The sequence below is a fragment of the Bos indicus x Bos taurus genome, chromosome 23 (assembly GCF_003369695.1).
Source record: "Bos indicus x Bos taurus breed Angus x Brahman F1 hybrid chromosome 23, Bos_hybrid_MaternalHap_v2.0, whole genome shotgun sequence".
Lineage (NCBI taxonomy): Eukaryota > Metazoa > Chordata > Mammalia > Artiodactyla > Bovidae > Bos > Bos indicus x Bos taurus.
The window spans coordinates 32,734,631-32,760,189 of record NC_040098.1 but is presented as its reverse complement, the minus strand read 5'-3'; the positions used below and the strand labels follow the sequence as shown (position 1 = coordinate 32,760,189).

The following is a 25,559-nucleotide window of genomic DNA, read 5'->3' as shown; positions in this document are numbered from 1 at the left end:
CCTGCTCTCCTTCTTCCTCTTCTCCTTTCTATTCTTCTTCTTCTTCACTTTTTGTCAGAAACTGTAGAGTCTGAGATCTTACCCTACTTAGGAGATAATAAAATAACATGTAACTTTTTCATGACTGCTGGTTGTAGACACAACACCTAGATCAGACACAAAAGGCTTTATTATTCACAGCACAGCAGCAACAAGGTTGCATTGGTTCACCTTGCCCACCAAGTCCCACAAGGGCAACCTGGAGGGGCCCAGGTGGATGCTGCATGCACAGTGGGTTTGCATCACTACCACGGGACAGCTTGGGGGACTGGTGGCTTAAAGTGAGTGTGGCAAGCAAACCTGCTCTTTGTCTGGGGGGCAACCACTACCCTATTCTTTAAGGTCCCTCAACCCTGATGAGTAGCATTCTTGACACACCCTGTAAGAACAGGCAGGAACTCTCAGGGCAGATTGCCTCTTCCAACGCTGTGTTCAAAAAACTAACACTGAATATATTCAAGCAGGGACACTGATGGTGAGAAATTTTATTGTTAGAGCCATTTGCAGGCAAAGTAGCTATGAGGGTGTGAGGAAGAAGGTCATTTGGGAGATGGGCCCAGAAGGAGTAGCAAGTGTTAGGCTGAGGAAAGAGCAGAGAGTGGAGAGGAGGCAGGGGATTCACTGTTATTAAAGAGTGCTCAGTTCTGCAAAGGATACTAAGTATATGTTGGACTCAGAGACTAGAGACAAATGTGTTCTAAACACAGAGGATAGGATTGAAGGACAAAACAGGCACCACACACTCATGAGGCACATAAAGAACTCGGCATCTATGAGGCATCTCATATTTAAGAAACCTTGTCGGCCAATCACTTACCCCCTACCCATGGTATGCAGATAAAACCCATTGGTGAGTGACAACTATAGACCAAGCAAAACTTCCCATGTGATCAGACCCAGGTACCTTGGACCTACTCAGTCCTCTTGTTCAACTTAACTCTGATCCTCAGAAGCCCATCATCACACAGGAAGGCTAATGAGGCAAAACAAAAGATGTATGAACATTGTGCTAGAACAAGATTCATATAGCAGGACCTCCCACTTGTTTGTCTTATCCTGAGGATGGTGTGCAACCCCATCTCTTTACCTGTGCTTTTTGCAACATTGATTCAAAACCCTAAAACATTTTAATGACCTCTGGGAGAGTTGTGTGGTGCACTTGAAGGTGAAACTGCCACCATAAAATTGCCATTTTGGCATGACTTATTTGGGCTAAAAGCCTTGAAAAACAGGTGCAAATGGGCACTCCTACCTCTCGTTTTTGTCCTAAACTCACAGAATCAAACTCCAATGTACTAGAGGAAAAATAGGATCCTTATGACCAGAGATAAACTTTAAGCAGAGAAAACTGCATTGTTAAATTAACCCTCTTTTTTCTACCATTAACTACTCTAAAAGTCCCTTTAGTTTGTCATTTTCATTAGTGTAATTTAATATAGAAATAACATAACAGCTGCCATCTATGGTGTCTGAAAAGAGCCCCAAATTTTCTCTACTCAAAGGACCCAGGAACCTTCACTTACCAGTTGGAGGGCCATTATTTAGCCACTACACTGTTGGCCCCCAGTTAAGGAATTTCTAGAAAATACAGAAGAAATTAAGGTAGTAGTACCCAACACGCTAGGAAATACATTAAGAATTAAGGTAGTACCCAACATGCTAGGGATGAAAGGCCAAAGTATTTACCAACTGTATTGTATCAAGCTAACTTACAGAGCATCCAAGTGCAAGCTCTTTCATAGAAAAAGTAGGTGGCCCTGAAAAGGGCCTTTAACTTTGCTACAAGAACCTTACAAAGCTCAAACTTAACCACCAAATCCATAGAGAGTGCGGCCCTGACGCTTGAGCGCGTACACCACATCCATGGCGGTGACAGTCTTGCGCTTGGCGTGCTCGGTGTAGGTGACCGCGTCCCGGATCACGTTCTCCAAAAACACCTTCAGCACCCCACGGGTTTCCTCGTAGATAAGACCGGAGATCCGCTTGACTCCTCCACGGCGGGCCAGGCGACGGATAGCCGGCTTTGTGATGCCCTGAATGTTGTCACGCAAAACCTTACGGTGACGCTTAGCGCCCCCCTTTCCAAGGCCTTTTCCGCCCTTGCCGCGTCCAGACATATTACCTAAATGCTGAGCACTAATGCCGAATATGCCTAATGCAAGGCCCTGCCGCCTCTTATGTAGCGATAGCGCGGACCTTTGTGAAAACTGGACGATCAGAAAGGCGGGAAACTGCACTGAGTTCCCCGCCCCTTCTAAAATCTAAAGTGAAACAGGCTAGGGAGATTTACTAGTATTTAGAGGCTCATAGGTAAAGAATCCGTCTGCAGTGCGGGAGACGAGGGTTGGGTCGGTTGGAAAGATCCCCTGGAGAAGGAAATGACAACCCATTCCAGTATTCTTGCCTGCGAAATCCCATAGATAGAGGAGCCTGGCGAGCTACAGTTTATAAAGGGGCAAACAGTCCGACAAGACTGACCACACACATACTCTATTAATCTATCTGAATCTTAGTAGCTTTCTTCGTACAATATGATAAATGCTATTAATAACTGAGTTACTGTAAACAAAATAGCATCTAGTTCGGGGACAATAAATTCCTGGAATCTGTTACTGAAAGCAAAGTATGATAGCTAACACACATTTAAAGATTTCAAAACTTTCTAATATAATACTAGTCTCTACAGTGTGCTTTAATTTATACAAATTGAGCATATACATTTAATCAGTGAAGGATTGCAAAGGAAAAGAATGTAAATTGTCAGGGGCTAATAAAATGTTCTTGTATAGAGTGGAAGGGTGATTGTCCTTTCCTGTAGTTGGTGCATGGAATTCAAGCAAAGATATCATAAACTCCAGTGGTGGGCAAAGAAATTTACACAAGTGCCAGAAATAAAAATGTGATCTTCCCTAGGTTTTTATATTATTTAAAAAGAAATTCTTTTTGGTGAACACATGGGAGCACTAAGATTTAAATGATGCCCTTAAAATAAATAGAATGTTCAAAATAGCTTTTTTAAAATTCACACTTATGATATACCAAGCACACTGTCCTAAAGAGTATAGATTAGCTCAGCCAAGTGCTCCATCAGAAAATTTGAGATTATGAATGTCAAATTTCAGAACAATTTATTTTGAGGTAGCAGCACCAACAGCTAAAAAAATCACACACCAGCATAAATGAACCAAATTTCAATTCAGTGGACATATCATCACTAAAACAGGCAGAAGAAAGGAAAACATTGCTGTTTAAGAAAAACAAAACAAACACATCCAAAAAAGAACATTAATTTGTTAAACAAGCCTTGAAATCCACAGGAATACACAATAGCAACTCATAAAGAATTCTCACAGCTTTTTTTAACATTGTCAAATAAAATATACATTTTGAAATAACAAAATTCACAAAAATTTGCTACAATAGTATCTAGAGTTCCTCTAGCCAATTTTCCCCTAATTGTGACATCTTATATAGCTATATCATAATATCAAAGGCGGTAATTGACACTGGCAAAGTACTGTTAACTAGCATACAGGCCTTATTCAGTTCTCACAGATTTTCATATTGCCCCCATGTGTGTGTCTGTGTCTGTCTGTGTGTTTGTATGTGTAGTCTTATGCCATTTTAAAACATGCATCAGTTCATGTAACTATCACCTCAACATTGACACAAAACTATTTTACTATTATCAAGGAACTCTTCAATGTTAATGTTTTATAGTTACATCCACCCACATCTTCCCTGTCTTGGGGCAATCACTAATCTGTTATTCATCTCAGTATCATCACTTTGAGAATGTTATATAAAGGGAATAATAAAATATATAACTTTTTAAGATTGGCTTTTTTACTAAGCATTACCCATGTAGACAGTTACATGTATTAATGTCAATAGCTTCACATTTTATTGCTGAGTAGGATGCCATTGTATGGGTGTCTAAGAATTAATACAACCATTGACCAGTTGAAAGTTACGAACTTGTTTCTAATTTGTAAATGAAGATGTTATGAACAGTTTTATTTTTCCCCAGCCACCCCCACACCATTTGGTTTGCTTTTAGTATCTCCTGCATGCCACCTGAAAATTACATATTTTTTAAATGGCAGATATGCTGCTATGATGACTGGGAGGCTAACAGGCCTTTCAGTCATCACACAGAAATCACACAGCATTGTCATTATCTCTTGAAAATGTGTTTCAAGATTCAAAAACATTGCACTGAGCTATTCCAGCTGTTTCTGAAATCTGACTTCTGGTTTCTATAGCTGAGGATTTGCTCCACAACAGTCTGTAATGTTTATTAATTAAACTATTGGTGTCCGGATCCTTTGGTTCCTGCCAGGGGACTAATGTTTTCGCTTCTATGCAGAACTATTCACTTAGGGCCTCGAGACCCTCCAGTGTTGCTTAATCTCCCCAGGCTAGGAGTAAACCCAGCAATAAGGCTGAGAGTTCCCATTGCTAATGTCTATAAAACCTGACAGAATCCAGAAATCTTGCATTGCTCCATGGTTTATCCTAGGATTCTACCTTTGTTGGAAGAAAGTTGGGAGCTGTTGTCTCATTGGCTCTTTCCCTGAGGATTAATAATAAATGATGACTGCAAACTCTGCCTTAGTGACTACATCATGTTTTTCTTGCAAAGTGCAGACACATTCTGCACAATCTGAGTTTTCAGTAACTTGCTGCAACAAGCTCTAAATTCCTGGAGTGTTGAACATACTTATTAGTCTGGGCCCCAGATTTGGTGAATTTATGCTCTTCCCATCTGCTAACTGCTGGTGGTGCTGCTGGAAACTGAATTCTGGAAATCCCACGGAACCAATGTTTTGGATACCAGATCTCTATTTTTAGTACAGAAAGGATGACTACATTTACCAAATGATGTATTGTTCAGCACAAAAACAAATGGATTAGCAGCAAACTGGTCTCCAGTAGTACTCAGCATGGGTCCTAAAATATCAGTGTGTGTGCATGCCACTTTCTGGCTGCTCAAGGACCAATGCTTTTTATCTTATACTACATCATCCCTGGACTTCCTGTCTCAGGGACAGGAAAATTTCAATTATTTGGCCTGATCTAATAATTAAATTACTACAAACAAAGCTAGTGAAGGTGGTGGATTTCCAGCTGAGCTATTTAAAATCCTAAAAGATGATGCTGTTAAAGTGCTGCACTCAATATGCCAGCAAATTTGGAAAATTTAGCAGTGGTCACAGGGCTGGAAAAAGTCAGTTTTTATTCTAATACCAAAGAAAGGCAATGCCAAAGAATGTTCAAATTACCATGCAATTTCGCTCATTGGCAAGCTAGCAAGTTAACGCTAAAAATCATTCAAGCTAAGCTTCATAAACACATGAACCAAGAACTTCCAGATGTACAAGATGGATTTAGAAAAGGCAGAGGAAACAGAGATCAAACTGCCCACACCCATTGGATCACAGAAAAAGAAGAAAAATCCCAAAGAAAATACCTACTTCTGCTTCATTGACTTCGATAAACCCTTTTTGTCTATTACAACAAACTGTGGAAAATTCTTAAAGAGATGGCAATACCAGACCACCTTACCTGTCTTCTGAGAAACCTGTATGCAGGACAAGAAGCAACCTGACCAAGACTGGTTCAAAACTGGGAAAGGAGTATGTCAAGGCTGTATATTGCCACCCTGCTTATCTAACTTCTATGCAGAGTATATCATGTGAAATGCCAGGCTGAATGAAACACAAGCTGGAATCAAGATTGCTGGAAGAAAAGTCAACCTCAGATATGCAGATGATACCACTGCAATGGCAGAAATCGAAGAGGAACTAAAGAGCCTCTTGATGAGGGTAAAAGAGGAAAGTGAAGAAGTAGATTTAAAAGTCAACATTCAAAAAGCTAAGATCATGGCATCCAGTTCGAGCACTTCAAGGGAAATAGATGGGGAAACAATGACAGACTTTATTTTCTTGGGCTGGAAAATCACTGCCAACACTGATTGCAACCATGAAATTATAAGATGCTTACTCCATGGAAAAAAAACTATGACAAACCTAAACAACTTATTCAGAAGCAGAGACACAACTTTGCCAACAAAGGTCCGTACAGTCAAAACTATGGTTTTTCCAGCAGTCATGTACAGATGTAAGAGTTGGACCATAAAGAAGGCTGAGCACCTAAGAGTCAATACTTTTGCACTGAGGTGCCGGAGAAGACTCAAGAGTCCCTTCAACAGCAAGATTAAACCAGTCAATCCTATAGGAAATCAGTCCTGAAAATTCATTGGAAGGACTGTCACTGAAGCTGAAGCTCCAATACTTCAGCCACCTGATGTGAAGAACTGACTCACTGGAAAAGGCCCTGATGCAGGAAAGACTGAGGACAGGACAAAAGGATGAGATGGTTGGGTGGCATCACTGACTCAATGGACATGAGTTTCAGCAAACTCTGTGAGATAGTGAAGGATAGGGAAGCCTGGAGTGATGCATTTGATGGGATTGCAGAGTCGGACATGATAGGGACTGAAAAATACAACTAAACTAAGATGACAGATAAGGGGTGGGGGGGGGGTTGGGGGGGGTGGTAATTTACACAGGAAAGTCACTTAGAAGACCCAAGAAGTAACCAAAGCAGGTTGTATACACACACACACATATATATACATATATGATTTGTACTTGAAGAATTGTTTGCTTATATAACTTTCTTAGCATTTACTTCTCATAATGCATCCTATTATACTGGTGTAAGAATATCTTCACACTACTTGCTGCTTTTAGAGGAAGAAGATCACTATTTTCAGGGTTTAAGGGGATCGCATCACTTTTTTTGCTGTTAACTTTTCAGATTGCAATGGAAGTTTCAGGTGTCAATGCCCTGATTTTTACATGGAAAACAGATTGCACGTCAACTGTTTTCCTAGGATTGGTACATGGAACACGGAGTTATGCTGTTCCATTGTTTTGTTAGAGGGTTTTTTGGAGATGATCTACTTTGTGATACAGTTCTTCCAAGTGAAGTTGTAGGTGGCTCTGAAAAGAGCCTTTGGGTTTGGTATTAGCACTTGGTGTCGACAATTTATGCCCTCTCCCCGCGGATGCGGCGGGCAAGCTGGATGTCCTTGGGCATGATGGTGACGCGCTTGGCGTGGATGGCACAAAGGTTGGTGTCCTCGAAGAGCCCCACCAGGTAGGCCTCGCACGCCTCCTGCAGCGCCATCACCGCCGAGCTCTGGAAGCGCAGGTCGGTCTTGAAGTCCTGCGCGATCTCGCGCACCAGCCGCTGGAACGGCAGCTTGCGGATCAGCAGCTCCGTGGACTTCTGGTAACGGCGGATCTCTCTCAGGGCCACCGTGCCGGGGCGGTAGCGGTGCGGCTTCTTCACACCGCCGGTGGCCGGCGCGCTCTTGCGGGCCGCCTTGGTGGCCAGCTGCTTACGCGGCGCCTTACCGCCGGTGGACTTGCGGGCAGTCTGCTTAGTACGAGCCATCACGACGAATCCGAAAAACTGTTGCAACTCAAGCCCGGCTCTTCTTGCTCCTATTTATAAAGGCGAAGTCATCCTGATTGGTCCGAATCTTCAAATTTCGCGCGGTGAAAGAAGGAACTGGATAAGCCTTGTGATTGGCTACCAGTTCTCACTTTGGAAAACCTTGATCTTTTGATGTTTTTTCTCTGTAAATTCTCCATCTATTCACCCTGTATTTTATGTGCTTTATATTTACCTTAATTGGTTTTAATCCCTTTGTTCGAGATTAAGTTTGGGAAGAGACAAAAAAGAAAGTCCCACAGATCCGCGCCCTTTCAAAAACTCCATTTCTGAAAGTTATTGATCGAGTCCAGCTTCGTCATTTATCAGAGGTTCTAATTTTGAATAAATGTTTTATTTTTGCAATGCAAGTATCGTATTACAGAATTTCCAACCTTTCAACAAACATTGCCATCACTTTCAGACACTCTGTTCCTAGGAAACACGAAAATACTACCGCTGTTGAAATGTGACGATGCTGCTGCTGCTGCTGCTGCTAAGTAGGTTCAGTCGTGTCCGACTCTGAGCGACCCCACAGACGGCTGCCCACTAGGCTTCCCCGTCCCTGGGATTCTCCAGGCAAGAATACTGGAGTGGGTTGCCATTTCCTTCTCCAACGCATGCAAGTGAAAAGTGAAAGTGAAGTTGCTCAGTCTTGTCCGACTCCTAGCTACCCCATGGACTGCAGCCTACCAGGCTCCTCCGCCGTGGGATTTTCCAGGCAAGAATACTGGAGTGGGTTGCCATTGCCTTCTCCGACGATGCTGAATCTTGGTAAATCTTAAATGTTTGATCAAGCCAAACTGGAAATGCCAATGGCTTAATTCTTAAAACATTTCAGCATTTAGCAAAATTTTATGTTCTCTTTTCTACAATTACTAACTCGGTAACTTAATTTTGGCCGAAAACTAGAATCATAAATTTATATTGGGCTTTCGTCTCTTTAGGTCCACATCGAGGACGAAACAAGCCCCACAAGTAGATATTTATGTTCAAAACATTAATCCTTTACAGTTTTGAAAACGGAAACTTTTTTTCTTACCTAGTGGCTGAGGATATCCAGGGTTCCTTCCAGTTAAACAGCCAATCAAGAAATAGGATCGAAATCGCCTTATTTGCATACAACATTTCTACTGGCTGACTTGATCCAATCAGCGATTGCGATAGATCAAGCATCTATTTGCATAGAAGCCCTACAAAAATAGGCCGGCACTATAAACCGCATTATTCAGTTTTCTCTGTCAGTTTATTTTGTCTGTCATTCTTCTATCATGCCTGAGCCCGCTAAATCTGCTCCTGCTCCGAAGAAGGGCTCTAAGAAGGCGGTGACCAAGGCACAGAAGAAGGATGGGAAGAAGCGCAAGCGCAGCCGCAAGGAGAGCTACTCCGTGTACGTGTACAAGGTGCTGAAGCAGGTACACCCGGACACTGGCATCTCGTCCAAAGCCATGGGCATCATGAACTCCTTCGTCAACGATATTTTTGAGCGTATCGCAGGCGAGGCATCGCGCCTGGCGCATTACAACAAGCGCTCAACCATCACATCCAGGGAGATCCAGACCGCCGTGCGCCTTCTGTTGCCTGGGGAGCTGGCCAAGCATGCCGTGTCTGAGGGCACCAAGGCTGTCACCAAATACACCAGTTCCAAGTAAATGTTTTTAGGAGCTGTCAAACCCAAAGGCTCTTTTCAGAGCCACTCACGTTTTCCCAAAGGGCTCTAATACTGGATATTGTTGTAACCTCTAGGGGAAAAATAATGCTGAACTTCAAAGTTGGCTATGTTATGAATTTATGATTTTAACTTTTCAGAAAATTTCCTCTTAGTAATTCTCATAACTAGATAACTTGATCAGCTTAAAAGAAATGGGCTATTTCAATACAAAAAGACAGACCATTTCTAACTAGTATAAACTATAAACCTCTGGAGATTGAGTCACAACAGCCACTAACCTCTTTTCCCTGAGCAATTAGCAACTATTTGCTTGCTTCCCTTGTTAGATGTGGTCTCTGGTTGAATTCCTAACAATGGGATAAGAGTAAACTTTTACATTTGTGGGTCTGGGGCATAATAGCCTCCCAGAAAGACTTTACATGCTCTTTCTCTTCCCAGGGCAAAAGTGTTTTAGAAGGGCCAAACTAATGCTAACACCAATGTTACCAAACCAAGACTTAAGTACAACTTTGGCTTCTCTAGAAATGGAATCTTTACTGTTCAACCAGAAATTGCCTAATCACCAGTTAGATAGACTAACAGACCCCTGTCATCCCCTAAAGCAGCAGTCTCCACCCTTTTGGGCGCCAGGGATCGATTTCATGAAAGAATGTTTCCCCATACAGGGTGGGAGGATGGTTTGGGGATAATTCAAGCCCATTACTTTTTTTTTGGGGGGGGGGGGGGGGCGGGGATGCTGTATGCTCAACTTTTTTGAATTGCTCATTTTTTTCTTTTTTTAAAAATTATTTTATTTATTTTAATTTGGGGCTAATTACTTTACAATATTGTAGTGGGTTTTGCCATACATTGACATGAATCAGCCATGGGTATACATGTGTCCCCCATACCGAACCCCCTTCCCACCTCCCTCCCCTTCTTGGCCCTCAGGGTCCTCCTAGTCCGCAGGCCCCGAGCACTCTGTCTCATGCATCAAACCTGGACTGGCCATCTATTTCATATATGGTAATATACATGTTTCAAATCATCCCACCCTCACCTTCTCCCACAAAGTCCAAAAGTCTATTCTTGGTGTCTTGTTTGCTGTCTCGCATGTAGGGTCATCATTACCATCTTTCTAAATTCCATATATATGCGTTAATATACTGTATTGGTGTTTTTCTTTCTGACTTACTTTACTCTGTATAATAGGCTCCAGTTTCATCCACCTCATTAGAACTAATTCAAATACATTCTTGTTAATAGCTGAGTTTCCATTGTGTATATGTAGCACAGCTTTCTTATCCATTCGTCTGCCAATGGACATCTAAGTAGCTTCCATGTCCTGGCTATTGTAAACAGTTCAAGCACATTACATTTAGTGTGCACTTTATTTCTATTATTATTACATTAATAACAGGCATTAGATCCTGGAGGTTGGGGTCCGCTACACTAAAGAATGGCATCCTTGCAATAATCAACCCAGTTTTATTCCTAGTATAATTTCCCTGTTCCTGCTCCTTTCTGCCTAGAAAAACCTTTAATTTCATATAGCTCCTCGGAGCTCCTTTCCGTCTGCTAGATTGGCAGCTGCCAGATTCATGAATCACTGAATAAAACCAATAACATTTCTAACATGTAGTCCTTGGAATTCTATTTTTAACATGTGAAAGCAATGTGTTAAGATAATTGAGATACAAATATAAAAGGACACAGAGGTGGGGGCATCATCCCTGGTGGGCCAATGATTAAGGTTCCATTGATTCCACTGCAGGGGGCACAGGTTCTATCCCTGGACAAGGAGTTAAAAATCCCATGGCCAGGGGGGGGGGAAAAAGGCACATGGGCTCCAGAATCACTGTTTGGAAGAAAGAGTTGCCTGCTGATCTAGAATACCCTTTTGGATCTCACAAAAGCAGAGAATAAACTTGCAATAAGCCTTTAAGGTTGTCAGTTAAAAATAAATAAACCAAAAGTTGAGAATTATGTTTTATTCAGCAGGTATACCAAGGATTGAAACCCATGAGACAGCCTCCCGGAAAGCTCTAAGGGACTATTGTGAAGAGGTAAGGGAGAACCAAGATATATAGGAGTTGGGGGTGGGAAGAGGGAAGCGGGTACTTAAAGCATCAAAAAATTACGGTTAATTAAAGAAAACAGACATTTCAAGCTAGTGAATTTTTCATACTTTTCTAAGTCTGAGAAGATCCAAGAGTCTGGGCTGATTGAAATCATTCCTTTGATATGTAACTTAACTACCTAGGGCCAGTATCCTATTTTTCTTCATCCTGAATCCACTCAGTGTGCACAGTTGTGGGGATGGGGTGGCAGTTTCAGAGGCTTAAGGCTAGATGGCTGCCACATCCTTTGTTTACTGATACAGCAAGTGACATTCTTCATCCACAAAGTTTGGAAATTTACCTTAATATACCCTCCACCATGATAATCTCTATTTTCTAAAAGGAAGTTCAGTTACTTGCTGCTGGATCTCAAACCTTGTAGAACCAGATGGCTAGCAACATTCTTTAGTTGGCAAAGGACAGAGGAAATATTCTTCCAAGACAATTTCATAGTTATTTGGCAAAACCTGAACAACACCAGTTTCCTGTCCTTCCTTGAACACTGCTAAAAAATGAGAGTAATTAACAGCCTACACACCCTAATGAAAGTCTCTGCATTTGAACTGCAGTCTCTCCCAATAGGAAGGGTTCAGAAGATACATGATCTCTTGCTTCAATGCCAAGATTCAGTTATAGCTTAGATCAGCACTTGATAACATGCATCATTTTTATCATAAATAAATTTGTTTTCTTTCAAAAAATCATGCATTTTGCCATCAAATCATCACCATTTTGAAGGTTTTCGTATGGAATTCTATTAGCCATGAGCCAAAAGATGAACAGTTTTATTTATATTTGGAGACTCATTAGTAAATATCCAATATAATCTTAGAAACTGTACTTATTACAGTGTATAAAGCCTTTTTAGAAATATTACATTTGAATTCTCTTTTTTCTGAAAAGTGAAACAATGGTAGTGATTATTTGGAACCTCAAAATATCTTACTTTTGGGACTTCCCTGGTGGTCTAGTGGCTAAGACTCCATGCTCCCAATGCAGGGGACTCAGGTTCCATCTCTGGTTGAGAAACTAGATACCTCTGCTGATAATAAAAAGCTCTCATGCTGAAACTTAAAAAAAAAGAAAAAGAAAAAAAACCCATGTGCTGCAACTAAGACCCATTTTGGTTAAATACCCTTTTTTAATCTTACTTTTCATTTTAAATAAATTGTCACAGAATTAATACTCTCCCCAATGACTAGTACTTCTTGAACTAGCTGGCAGTTGTCTCCCTCGGGTTAGTACTCATCTATTTCTGCTCTGGCCTCAGTTTATTTTCTGTGTTGGGGCCAGTGTGAGGAAAGCAGGAGAGACTCCATCTTGAAGCCTGTCATCTGTCTTAAAGACTGGATATGAACTGGGCCTGAACCCTGCCCAAGAGTGAAGAAACCACTGCTAGTGAAAACCAGGTCTTCTGGAGACTTCCTCCCTACAGATGACAAATGGAGATTGTAGTTGAGGTCAGGATGCCCCTGTTAGCTTAACCATGGAGACATGCCCCCTGATGTATAATCACTGTTCCCCTGCTTTAACCTTGTTTGTTCTCCTAGCACCTACTTGTAAAACTCAATCATATACAACAAAGAGGTTGCTAACATGTAACCAGTCACATAGTGGGGGATATAAAACTGGACCTCTCAGAAACATCAGGGTCCTTGTTGGGAACTGATTCCCCTTGGACTCGCTGGCATAATAAACTGTACTCCTTGAGTGTCCTCCGAGGTGTGTTTTGTGACTCCAGATTCCACAACATCTGAATTGAATGTATTCAGAAAACTGGAGTAAGATTTTTGGGGCTGGTGGGGGTGGGGGTGCAATGTGTAAACTCATTGATGAGCTATCCAGAAACTCCAGCTTGTGAAAGACGAAGAGAAAGTTGGTTCTATCCTGTGGCCATCATTCCAAGTAATGCTTCCAACATGGGACCTTTGCAATCATTGTTTCCTTTGTGAAGAATGATCTTTCTACAAAGTATGAAGATCCCACTCCTTTCCATATTTCATGCCACTGGCTTTCATGTCTCGTCTCAGTTGTGAAGTCTTCCCCACTTACCCTATTTAAAATGGCAACTGTCCACTACCCATCTCCCACTCTATGACAGTCCCTAATCCCCTTGGACTCTTTATGTTTTCTTAATTCTCTTGACCTACCAAAATACTGTGTTTACCTTTGTTCATTTTCTCTCGGTGAACTCCACACAGAAAGATCTCTGCCATGTTATGCACTGTTCTTTCCAGCACCTAGAACATTGTTGAGCACACAGTAATCATTCAAAAAGGTTTTGATGAATGGATGGATGAGGTAAAAGGAAAATATGCATGTAACACAAAATGCCTTCCATTCTCTAACCCCAAAGATAAAATCCATGACAGATTTAACAAAATGAACCACTATAGAAGGTATTCCCCCTCATTATGCTTCTGTTTCTTCATCATAGTATTTGAGGTAACATGCCCCCCCCAACCCACAGAGTTATTGTGAAGATTAAATTAAATAATCCATGCAGAAACTCAGGTAGACTTTGACTTTATAAAGTCATGAATCTTTTACCAGCTGGACAGCTCCAAAAGCCATTATTGTTAGCATCTCTTTTTGGTAACTGACATAACAATCAAGAGTGCTATACGGAGCACAGCTTGAATTCAGCCAGATCTGCTGCTGGCTGGAGGACCTGGTGAAATAAAGCTGGAAAGCTCACCATTTTCCCTTATACAGAAACTCTTTGCCTGGTTCTGAAAGACATTTGAATTCACAACCCCAATAAATCAAGTTTGGTACCTGAGAGCAAACAATTTGCCTGTGGTCATAAAACTAGTAAATTGAAGTATGAATCAACTTTAACTCCAAAGGTTTATATTTTATGAATAATTTTCTCTTTTCTCCCTAACTATAAATCTCCCAGATCAGCCTCTATTTTCAAGGTCTGAATAGCACAAAATGAAGAAAACTGGGCTTTGATTTTTGTGCTGGAGCACAATTGAACCAACTAAAAACCACTCCAGTATTCTTGCCTGGAGAATCCCATAGACAGAGAAGCCTGACAAGCCACAGTCCATGGGATCACAAAAGAGCTAAACAGGACTGAGCACACATGCAGTAAGAATAAAGCTGCTGCTGCTGCTAAGTCGCTTCAGTCATGTCTGACTCTGTGTGACCCCAGAGACGGCAGCCCACCAGGCTCCCCCGTCCCTGGGATTCTCCAGGCAAGAACACTGGAGTGGGTTGCCATTTCCTTCTCCAATGCATGAAAGTGAAAAGTGAAAGTGAAGTTGCTCAGTCGTGTCCGACTCTTAGTGACCCCATGGACTGCAGCCTACCAGGCTCCTCCATCCATGGGATTTTCCAGGCAAGAGTACTGGAGTGTGGTCCCATTGCCTTCTCTGAAGAATAAAGCAGAACCTGATTAAATGAGAGAAAAGGACACAAAAACTCCTGTGTTCAACTTCTCTCAAGTTCTTCCATTTCACTCAGAACAAATGCTAAATTCTTTACAGAGGTATACAAGCCCCTACAGGATCATGCTTCCTTTCATTTCTCTGCTTTTTAATCTCCTCCTACAGTGCCCAGCCCTTTCCACATAGCCACCCTAGCTCTTCAGCATTTCTTTCTCCTTTTACCCCAGCTTGCCTCTTCACCTTTCAACGCTTTGCTGAGATAACTGGCTTCCTAGTGCCATCTTCACTGGTTACCTTACCTAAATTTCAACTCTCCATAAGAATTCTTATTCTTGCTTTATTGCACTCATTTATTACATATATTTGTTTATCTGACTTATTGTTTATTCCAGAGTCAAATATAAATTCCATGAGAGCAAAGAATTTTGTCTGTTTGGATCTCATCTGAATATATTCCCAATGCATAGAACAGCATCTGGTACTGTTATAAACTCAATAAATATATGTGGAATGAATTAAAAATTTATCAACCTTAGATATTGTTTGTTGAGAGTTATCATGACATCATAATTAGGTTTTAAAATGGTAGATGTATATTAAAATGCTACCAGAGGAAATGATACAATTTCCTCAACAGTCATCAAGGCAACAATCAAGGTAGAAGAGGTATAGATAAAACATATTTGTCTGGTGTTGGTGATGTTGAGGATGGGTAAACTTTTATCTATACTTCCATATATTCTCAAATGTTGCATAATAAAAAAATAATAATTGAGAATGAAATTATATGGGTGATGGGAGATAAACTGATAAATAAATTTTTAAAAGACTATGGAGAAGTCTTTAAAAGACCATCGAAAAGCCCAAATAGGACATTGTGCTGATCTGTACAGGAAAGACCCAAAGTGAAGACAGAATCAGACACGACTGAGCAACTAAGCACAGCACACACCACAGATCTAGAATAATACTCCTTGAAATATCCCTGCTGCTACTGCTAAGTCGCTTCAGTCGTATCCGACTCTGTGCGACCCCATAGATGGCAGCCCACCAGGCTCTCTTGTCCCTGGGATTCTCCAGGCAAGAACACTGGAGTGGGTTGCCATTTCCTTCTCCAATGCATGAAAGTGAAAAGTGAAAGTGAAGTCGCTCAGTCGTGTCCAACTCTTCGCGACCCCGTGGACTGCAGCCTACCAGGCTCCTCCGTCCATGGGATTTTCCAGGCAAGAGTACTGGAGTGCGGTGCCATTGCCTTCTCCCTGAAAACCTGGTAATGTCAACTGCTGAAAGCAGCTCCATTTCTCAATATGCTGTTGGCTGTGAAAGTTGCTTGGTCATGTCCGACTCTGCGACCCCACGGACTACAGTCCATGTAATTCTCCAGGCCAGAATACTGGACTGGGGAGCCCTTCTCTACTCCAGGGGATCTTCCCAACCCAGGGATCGAACCCAGGTCTCCCACAATGTGGGCAGATTCTTTACCAGCTGAGCCACAAAGGAAGCCCATTACTCAATATAGACTCACAATCTCAATATAGACTCAGGTGTTATGTGCAATTCCTTGAGAGAAATTTCAATTTGTATAAATAAATGTAGTTTACTAGGAGTTCACAGTATGCTTTTCTTGAAGAGACCAAAAATACCATCCCTCACCCTACTCCAGGCTTAATTTATTTTTTTAAACATGACTGACAAATAGACTTCTGAAACTAGCATTCATAAATCAGCTGCGGTGAACTTCGTACAATGTAGACTGTGACTTAGTAGACATGAAGGGTCCGAAAACCTGCCATTTCGAGCAAATTTCCAACTGACGCTCATGCTGCTGTCACAGACACTTTATGAGTGGTGAAATTGTAGAAGTCAGCATGGCTCTTCCTGGAGTGCTGCCACCAATAAGCTTATCAGAAATACTGATTGGGTGATCTTTTTTTATATAAGTCACTGTCAACAAAAGTGCCCTGACTGCTCTCTGTGTAAAACGACCTTTTATAGGGAAGTCAAAACTGTCTCACTTTGAACCTGGCTGTGATTGGAACTGAGCAAATTGAGGTTTCAGAAACAGGCAGCAAAAACAAATGCTCTAGTTTCTCAACTGTCAATGCCCAAATATATGAAACTACATAAACACGACTTATTGTCAAGTTTAATAATCTCCCAGTTCACCTGCCTAAGGTCCTCATATTCCACTTTCCAAGACAGAAACCAACTTACTACCTTTGAGTAACTTCTGCACACTACCTATCAACAGTATATAAAGCCAACCAAAGGGAAACGCAGTAGATCCTTTTGTATGTTCACTAGGTACCCCTTAGAAATAAGCTGGCCAATTATTTAAAAAGATGCCCAAATCTAAATCTGCTTGCATCCCGAACCAAAACACTCAAGACGCTCAATTTTAAATGACAGCTATTTTAAAGAAATTGTGGGTGGCTCTTAGAAGAGCCTTTTTCGTTGGAGTGAGGCAGTTGTGGAAGCTTTACGCCCTCTCCCCGCGAATGCGGCGGGCAAGCTGGATGTCCTTGGGCATGATGGTGACGCGCTTGGCGTGGATGGCACAAAGGTTGGTGTCCTCGAAGAGCCCCACCAGGTAGGCCTCGCACGCCTCCTGCAGCGCCATCACCGCCGAGCTCTGGAAGCGCAGGTCGGTCTTGAAGTCCTGCGCGATCTCGCGCACCAGCCGCTGGAACGGCAGCTTGCGGATCAGCAGCTCCGTGGACTTCTGGTAACGGCGGATCTCTCTCAGGGCCACCGTGCCGGGGCGGTAGCGGTGCGGCTTCTTCACGCCGCCGGTGGCTGGCGCGCTCTTGCGGGCCGCCTTGGTAGCCAGCTGCTTGCGCGGTGCTTTACCACCGGTGGACTTGCGGGCTGTCTGCTTAGTACGAGCCATGGCGATACAGAGAAAAAAGACTAAATATGTGTCGAGAAAGACATTCCGTTTATATATACTCAGAAACAGTCTGATTGGTCTTACTCTAGTTCAAAACTCCCGCGGAACAAATCCATTGGCTGAAGAGTCACTGAAGTGATTGGTCAATTTCTAAAGATTCTGATTGGATGAATTAGTTCACTTTTCAATCCTCCTTTTTGTTGAAGTCTGCTATCCAAAGGAGCTAATATTCTAGTTCTAAATTCAGGGCTTCTCAAACTATAAATAAGGAACCACTTGGACATCAGGAAAGATGCCTGTTCTGATTCAGATCTATGTAATGGGGCTGAAATTCTGAGGATCAAGCTTTAGAAACAGGTTTACTTGTATTCTCTTTTTTTCTCAATGGTTATTTTTCTGTTGTGAATTTAGATTGCCTTGGACAGCCACTTCCTAGCTCCATTAGGAAATCACAGGGAAAGCGACAGGCCAGAGGTGAGCGGCAAAAATGCGAAGAAAAAAATCATTGACTTTCCCGTAGTGGCCAAATGGGATTTATGCTTCAGTTTGTTATAGCAGAAACTAGTAGCCTCCATTTTAGACTCTATTCTTTGAGCCCACTCTGACAGATGATTTTCTTTCTTGCTTACCCGCACTTTGAAAACGATTACTTTATGGTTAGAATTTACTATGCACTTGGTGTTTATTTCTCCGAAAAAACACCCTTTTGTGAGCATATTTCATTCCAGAAAGTCTCGGTACAATAAGCTCAAGGACCACCAGAGACAACCACCCGGGCCTAACTTAACCAGCGTAGCTAATTTTGAAACTTCCCTGTGAAAATGAGCACAAACTTGCACCCTTACCGACGGCCCTATTTCCCACTCCTAGACTATAGAAGTTTTCCAGTAGTCATGTATGGACGTGAGAGTTGGACTATAAAGAAAGCTGAACGCCGAAGAATTGATGCTTTTGATCTGTGGGGTTGGAGAAGACTCTTGAGAGTCCCTTGGACTGCAAGGAGATCCAACCAGTCCAATCCTAAAGGAAATCGGTCCTGGGTGTTCATTGGAAGGACTGATGTTGAAGCTGAAACTCCAGTACTTTGGCCACCTGATGCGAAGAGCTGACTCACTTGAAACGACCCTGATGCTGGGAAAGACTGAGGGCAGAAGGAAAAAGGGATGACAGAGGATGAGATGGTTGGATGACATCACCGACATGAGTTTGGGTAGGCTCCGGGAGTTGGTGATGGACAGGGAGGCCTGGCATGCTGCAGTTCATGGGGTCGCAGAGTCGGACACGACTGAGCGACTGAACTGAATTGAGATTGTATAAAATTCCTTCCTACTCTTTTTCAAGGGAGGGCAGAGTCAAAGCAATAATAACTACCATTTTCTACTTCACCCTAACTGTCACCAGGCTTCCATTCGGCACCAGTGAACAGAAATTGATTTATTTGAAAAGCCCGCACTGATCTCAGGGATCCTTTCCTTTTGCTGTTTCAAAAGACCGTAGCCTGACATTCCAGGCTACCACCACTACCCGCATTTTTTGGCACGGTAGCAATGATTCCTTTTTGTCTAGAAAAACAGCCACTCCAGCTTTTGTAAACGTTACCCTTGCTATTGAAACTACCCATTTTCCTGTATAAATTCATTTTCCTCTATCACATTTGGAGCAGTCCCGTCAAGGAGAAAGGATAACTTCGGGTGAACATGCTGTAGTACCTACCCAGTAGCTTCAATGTTTAAGTATTATAACGCATAGACCGAGTACTGTTGTTTACGAGCTCTTTTAAATGTGAGAATGTGGATGGCTCTTAAAAGAGCCTTTGGGTAAAAGGTTGTAGCGACACACACTGAGATCTAGGTAGGTTCACTTGCCCTTGGCCTTGTGATGGCTCTCAGTCTTCTTGGGCAGCAGCACCGCCTGGATGTTGGGAAGGACGCCACCCTGAGCGATGGTGACTTTGCCCAGCAGCTTGTTGAGCTCCTCGTCGTTGCGGATTGCCAGCTGCAGGTGACGCGGGATGATGCGGGTCTTCTTGTTATCCCGGGCCGCGTTGCCCGCCAGCTCCAGGATCTCGGCTGTCAGGTACTCCAGCACCGCTGCCAGATACACCGGAGCGCCAGCCCCGACCCGCTCGGCATAGTTGCCTTTGCGGAGCAACCGATGCACTCGGCCCACAGGGAACTGGAGTCCGGCTCGCGAGGAGCGAGTCTTTGCCTTAGCGCGTGCTTTGCCGCCCTGTTTTCCACGACCAGACATAATGAAACACCAGAAACAGGCTGAGACCCAGAGAAATGGATCCTCAACGCACAAGAAGCTAGGTAATTATACTCTCCGGTGGTTTGGTAAAACAGCCTATGCGATTGGCCAAACACAAATCCAAGCCAATCAAAAGCCAGATCTGAAGCAACACCTGCTAATTTACATAGGGAGCTTGTAGTGAAAAGGTCAAATTATGTAACGGTGAGCTAAGGGAAGAGCCAATAAGAGTTTGAAATAAAGAGCCTATCAGAGGTTAGGATGTGACAAAAGACCAATCATAAATTGTAATTCTGCCATCCCTCATTTGCATACAGGCCAACCAAATACTAAGATCTTTTGCTTGTGGGCGTATTTTGTGTTCACCTCCTGGTCTTGTTTGGGTTTTGTGATGCCTGAGCCAGCCAAGTCCGCTCCTGCCCCTAAGAAGGGCTCCAAGAAGGCGGTGACCAAGGCGCAGAAGAAGGACGGGAAAAAGCGCAAGCGTAGCCGCAAGGAGAGCTACTCCGTGTACGTATACAAGGTGCTGAAGCAGGTCCACCCGGACACCGGCATCTCGTCCAAAGCCATGGGCATCATGAACTCCTTCGTCAACGACATCTTCGAGCGCATCGCGGGCGAGGCGTCGCGCCTGGCGCATTACAACAAGCGCTCGACCATCACATCCAGGGAGATCCAGACCGCCGTGCGCCTGCTGCTACCCGGGGAGCTGGCCAAGCACGCGGTGTCTGAGGGCACCAAGGCCGTCACCAAGTACACCAGTTCCAAGTAAATTTCGTCATTTGAAACAAAGCAAATAACTCAAGGCTCTTTTAAGAGCCACCCACTTTGTCTCAAAGGATCTGTAACTTTCCAGACTGTATTAAAATGGCTCGGTCAAGCAGTGAGAAAGATTATATATACAGCCATCAGGGTTAAGGTTTCTGACCATTGTGGTACGAGGAAAAATGTCTATGCCCCAACCACTAATGCCAAAGAAGCTAATTTTGAGCAGCGATGAGCCTGACCACAAAAGTTTTAATTTGCTACATATTAGCCACGTGTCTTTGCAAACGTCTCTTAAAAGGTAGGATGTCAGTTATTCTAAGCTGGCTATTTTTAAGAAGCAGGAAAATCTCTTAATACTTAGAAAAGTTAGTGTTTCCTAAAGACGTTTACATTTATAAAGTAAATAATCCAAATGTAAGCGTTTCCCTTGCTTTACCGGGAAGAAAATGTCCAAATAGAATCTGCTTTTTATGGAAAAGGACACTACTTAAATCTGCATTAACAATCTTACCAATGTTTACATTGCTTTTCCTGGTGACCTCTGAAAACAACTGACTACCCACTCCCATCATGTTTTTTTTTAATCTGAAGATGGTATTTTAAGGTAGTGGCTCAGGCATTTTGTAGTCTTCTCAGTTCTACTGGGAATCTCCAGTGTACAGAGGAGGTAATACATATTAGGTGTTTCTGTTTGTCTTTCCCTGTTAATATATCTTGTATCAATTAGACCAACCAAAGAATATGGAAAGAAAGAAGGGAAAATTTTTTCTCCCTATATCTCACACAGACTTTTGTGAACATTAAATGTTACTACATTTTGTAATGGTGCTTGTGAAGGAAATTCCCTAAAGCCTACATATAATTAAAGCATTCATTTCTCACTTTCCAAGGTTAATTGTAAATACACTTTAAAACAGTGTATGCTGGAAAACAAATAAGTATATTTAAGAAATTAGATAAGCATGGTTTAAGGAGAAATCCCCCAGCGTATTCAGCCTCTTTGAACGCTAAATTTGGACATGGTACTTAAACCCTTCGTGAGCATTTCCTTACCTCTAAAATGGGAATAATAATTAAGAACTACTATGTGACATGGCTGGGGTGATCAATAAAAGAGCCCTTAGGGTGGTGCTGGCACAAAGAGAGTTCTCTAAAATATTAGCTGTTGCTAAAGCGGCTAGTTGAAGTTCCAGGATGTTCCCCTCAGGTCTGCCCACTTTAGAATCTCAGAATCCTGAGGCCTTGAACAAGGCAGTGGGCTGGAAAGACTACTAGCATTTAACACCAATTAGGACTCCTTGTCTGGCACTGCGAACAATACAAACCGCTTCTAACAGGCCTGCCCCTGTTGAAAAAACAATTCTGTTCCCTGAACTGTTTTGAGGACAACTTAGTGCCTGTGACTCTAAGTCTTCCCTTTCTTTGATGGCCAGTTCAAGCAAGATATGTGTCATTTTCCAGGGATTATCTCGTGCCTCACTAGGATTAGAGGTATGTTTTTAATAGTCAGATGTGTTGGGTTCCAAGGCCATAGGCAAACTACTCACCTCCATTTGCCTCTCAAACTTGGTCTCTTTTTTCTCCACACCCCCTTGGCCTCCCTCTTCCCACCAGATAACTTCCTTGCTACCTCCAGGCTTTGCTACTTAGTCCTCCTTCCATTTGGAACTTCACTTTCTCAATCTTTTTTCCCCAATCATCACTTACAAGTAAAGCCTTCTGGTGGTGCTGGTTTAATTACTACATCATGTCTGACTCTTGTGACCCCATGGACTGTATCCCACCACGATCGTCTGTCCACAGGATTTCCCAGACAAGAATACTGGAGTAGGTTGCCATTTCCTTCTCCAGGGGATCTTCCTGACCCAGGGATCAAACCCACATATTCTGAATTAGAGTCAGATTTTTTCCCCAAATCTTCCTATGTCATTTAAACTACCATCTCCTTCCTCTACTCTATAAAGTTTTTCCCAGCTTCAGTTTTGTTCATAGCACTATCTAACAAACTGTTTTACCTGTTTTGTCTGTGCCTCTTCCAACAAAATATAAGCTCCATGAATTTAGAAATACTGTTTTGTTCACCGTTGTTTACTGCTATAATTCCATAGCATCGAACAGTGCCTGGTACATGCCATGTGCTCAATTTTGTTTGTTAAATTAACATAATCGTGTGAATTTATCTCCTCAAATCAGTGCCTTAGCTCCAATAACATCTGATTCTTTTCATATTTAAACACCAGAGCCCATATCTTTAAAAGAGATGACATTCCAAATGACTCCATTGATTTCTGGATTTCAAAGTATCACCCTACAAACTACTTGCCGGCCATAAGGAAGAGAAATCGGATTTTACGAAGAAACTATTAATAATTATCCTAAACCAATGACTGACCTAGAACCTACATAATCCCCTTAACAAGTGACCCTGATGTACAACAGTATTTACATACAATGATCTGTAACCTGTTCCTTGACAAGAAAATTAATGTTATTTTAGTCAAATCTAGGGAAAATCACTTCTACTTTGTAGGTCATACAGGGTACAGAAATCAAGGAAAATAACCCCATCAGGAAACAAGCCAAACCAGGAGGACATTCTATAGGCCAGGTCTACATCAAATCAATGTCAAAAACTAAGTGAGATCCAGGAAATCTGGAGAAAACGTGTATCAATGCATTAAGAGACCTGAGACAGAACAAAAGGGAAGATTGGATCTTCCTCTGAACAAACCAGATCTCTAAGACATTTAAGGTATAACAGGGATTTGTTCATGTGCACCGACTATTAGGTATTTAGTTAGGCAGTGAGTATACCGGTAACTTTTTAAAACAAACAAAAACAGTGCATACTTCCTTTGAGGTAAAAAAAATCCTGATGTCTGTATAGTACTTTTTTAAATGTTTATTTAATCTTAAGCCTAAGTGCCATTTATGTTGCTCATTTAAAAACATACTGCCTGTCGACTTTTTAAATTTTTCAAACAGGAATTCAGACTATAGTGTCCTCTATACCTAATACATGGTAGCTCTCCCGGTGGGTCCATTTTAATCGTTCCCCCAATGTATGGGTACAAGTTTTAGTCAGCAGAGCACAGCAGCAGCGCCACACGCCAGCCGAGGCCAGGAGCGCGCCCCCGCTGAGAAGACCCGCCCTACTCGTGAATTCGCCTTTGTTCCGAGACGCGCTTCCCGCCGCGGGCGCGGGCTTTCTTTGTTCCTCTGCCTCGCCGCCATCTTGAGCACAGAGCACCGCCGGGGGAGAGCCAAACATCGCTACATCGCGGTGAGTGTAAGCCGACTTCTCTGTAATACTCAAGTGCTGCGGATACTCGATTCCAAATTCGAAATATCCCAGAATTAAGCTAATCTTTCTGGGGTAGACAGGGTCTCATAAAACTTAAACGCGCCGAAGTTATTTTTTAAACCAGTGACCCTCCACTTCTCTAAAACTTTCTGTGTGCGTACGTACACAGTCACGTCTGACTCTGCAATCCTACCCACGGTATTATCTTGGCAAAAATACTGGGGTGGGTTATCATACCATCCTCCAGTGTTAAGTTCCGAGAGGTTGGCTTTGTTTAGCGCAAACTGAGCATGAGAGATGTGCCTTAGAAAACAAGAGAAACAGCAAGAAGTGCTAGCCAGCTCTTTCATCGAAATATGTGGGCGGCCCTGAAAAGGGCCTTTGGTGGAAATATTAGGAACGCCGAGAAACGGCAGCTTAACCGCCAAAGCCGTAGAGGGTGCGGCCCTGGCGTTTCAGCGCGTAGACCACATCCATGGCGGTGACAGTTTTGCGCTTGGCATGCTCGGTGTAGGTGACCGCATCACGGATCACATTTTCCAGGAACACCTTCAACACCCCGCGGGTCTCCTCATAGATGAGGCCAGAAATACGCTTAACTCCTCCACGCCGGGCCAGACGACGGATGGCGGGCTTGGTAATACCCTGGATGTTATCGCGAAGAACCTTGCGGTGACGCTTTGCGCCACCTTTTCCAAGGCCCTTCCCGCCCTTGCCGCGTCCAGACATGGTAAAGCTGCCAAGAGAACTTCCAAAACAGCAGCGACAAAGCCCAGGCAATTCCTTTATATGAGCGGATTCCGGACCGAAGTGAGAACTGAAAGCGCTTTCGCGGGCACATTCATTTAGCTTGCCAGCCCGCCCCTCCCCTCGTGACCCAGTTCTGGGTGACGTCACGACAACTTAGTCCCCGCCCACCGAGCCGGCCCTCAGCTGACGATTCTCCGGTGGGTCCTCCCTCCCTAAGCAGGAATTTTCGAATGCAATTTAAAACTGGGTCAGACTACAATTTAAAACTGGGTCAGACTAAAGAAATTAACATTTACTAATTTTCTTTTGCTGCTTAGGATGCTTTGGGACGGTTGCACTGGAGCCATGGCCCACATGACCGGAACTGCTGTAACCTTCGTTGGAAATGAGGGCCCGGCTTTACCTCCACGTTTACGGGGCCTTCAGCACTGCTGCTCCGTCCCGGTAACAAAATCCCTTCAAATCGAAACCCCTCTCCAGAGGAGTTTAAAAGCTTCAAGACCTCGCCTTTTCCATCACCAAGCCAAGGGAAATCTAACCAAAAGATTTTTTTCACAAAAGGCAAATACATGGTTGCTTAGCGATTCTCCGGTAGAAATCTCGCCAGCCGCGGGAACCAAAGTTCCTTTCACGTCTTATTTTCGTTTTCTTCTTTGATTATTAAAACTTGTGATTCTGATTTAATTAACCGTTCCTCCTTCTGCGCCCAGTAACTTAACTCCGTATTAATGTTTACTTTTCTACTTGTTTTCTCTGATTCTGGTAGCGACATTAATCCAAACTGTTGGCATCTTGTAGCCAAAGTATTGAAATAAATACCCCTCCCCGACCCCGCCCTTACAGTTTTCTAAAGTTAGAGGCGTGCTTCCTAGTACAGTTAAGGGTA

The 25,559-nt window shown here is 42.8% G+C and overlaps 5 protein-coding genes across 5 annotated transcripts; 2 read left to right on the top strand and 3 right to left on the bottom strand.

Annotated features, from left to right (window-relative positions):
- Positions 1–1,787: 1,787 nt before the first annotated feature.
- LOC113881718 lies at positions 1,788–24,724 on the bottom strand. The gene is made up of 3 exons (XM_027524783.1): positions 24,370–24,724; positions 7,174–7,553; positions 1,788–2,168 (listed from the first exon to the last, which is right to left on the bottom strand). The coding sequence occupies exons 1-3, from the start codon at positions 24,650–24,652 to the stop codon at positions 1,845–1,847; spliced, it is 987 nt and encodes a 328-aa protein (XP_027380584.1). The 5' UTR covers positions 24,653–24,724; the 3' UTR covers positions 1,788–1,844.
- On the top strand, positions 8,768–9,245 carry LOC113881700 (histone H2B type 1). Its single transcript, XM_027524769.1, has one exon. The coding sequence runs from the start codon at positions 8,817–8,819 to the stop codon at positions 9,195–9,197; it is 381 nt and encodes a 126-aa protein (XP_027380570.1). The 5' UTR covers positions 8,768–8,816; the 3' UTR covers positions 9,198–9,245.
- LOC113881670 (histone H3.1) lies at positions 17,138–17,635 on the bottom strand. The gene has a single exon (XM_027524741.1). It carries the CDS (start codon positions 17,599–17,601, stop codon positions 17,191–17,193), a length of 411 nt encoding a protein of 136 aa, XP_027380542.1. The 5' UTR covers positions 17,602–17,635; the 3' UTR covers positions 17,138–17,190.
- On the bottom strand, positions 19,357–19,906 carry LOC113881680 (histone H2A type 1). Its single transcript, XM_027524750.1, has one exon. It carries the CDS (start codon positions 19,849–19,851, stop codon positions 19,459–19,461), a length of 393 nt encoding a protein of 130 aa, XP_027380551.1. The 5' UTR covers positions 19,852–19,906; the 3' UTR covers positions 19,357–19,458.
- Positions 20,209–20,677, top strand: LOC113881704 (histone H2B type 1). The gene has a single exon (XM_027524772.1). It carries the CDS (start codon positions 20,243–20,245, stop codon positions 20,621–20,623), a length of 381 nt encoding a protein of 126 aa, XP_027380573.1. The 5' UTR covers positions 20,209–20,242; the 3' UTR covers positions 20,624–20,677.
- Positions 24,725–25,559: the final 835 nt, after the last annotated feature.

Coding starts and splice junctions, on each gene's coding strand:
- LOC113881700 (XM_027524769.1), top strand. CDS start 8,817: ATGCCTGAGCCCGCTAAATCTGCTCCTGCTCCGAAGAAGGGCTCTAAG.
- LOC113881670 (XM_027524741.1), bottom strand. CDS start 17,601: ATGGCTCGTACTAAGCAGACAGCCCGCAAGTCCACCGGTGGTAAAGCA.
- LOC113881680 (XM_027524750.1), bottom strand. CDS start 19,851: ATGTCTGGTCGTGGAAAACAGGGCGGCAAAGCACGCGCTAAGGCAAAG.
- LOC113881704 (XM_027524772.1), top strand. CDS start 20,243: ATGCCTGAGCCAGCCAAGTCCGCTCCTGCCCCTAAGAAGGGCTCCAAG.
- LOC113881718 (XM_027524783.1), bottom strand. CDS start 24,652: ATGTCTGGACGCGGCAAGGGCGGGAAGGGCCTTGGAAAAGGTGGCGCA. Junction 7,554..24,369: donor CTACGCGCTGAAACGCCAGG/GCCGCACCCTCT, acceptor TATAAATAGGAG/CAAGAAGAGCCGGGCTTGAG. Junction 2,169..7,173: donor TCGAGGACACCAACCTTTGT/GCCATCCACGCC, acceptor ATTAGTGCTCAG/CATTTAGGTAATATGTCTGG.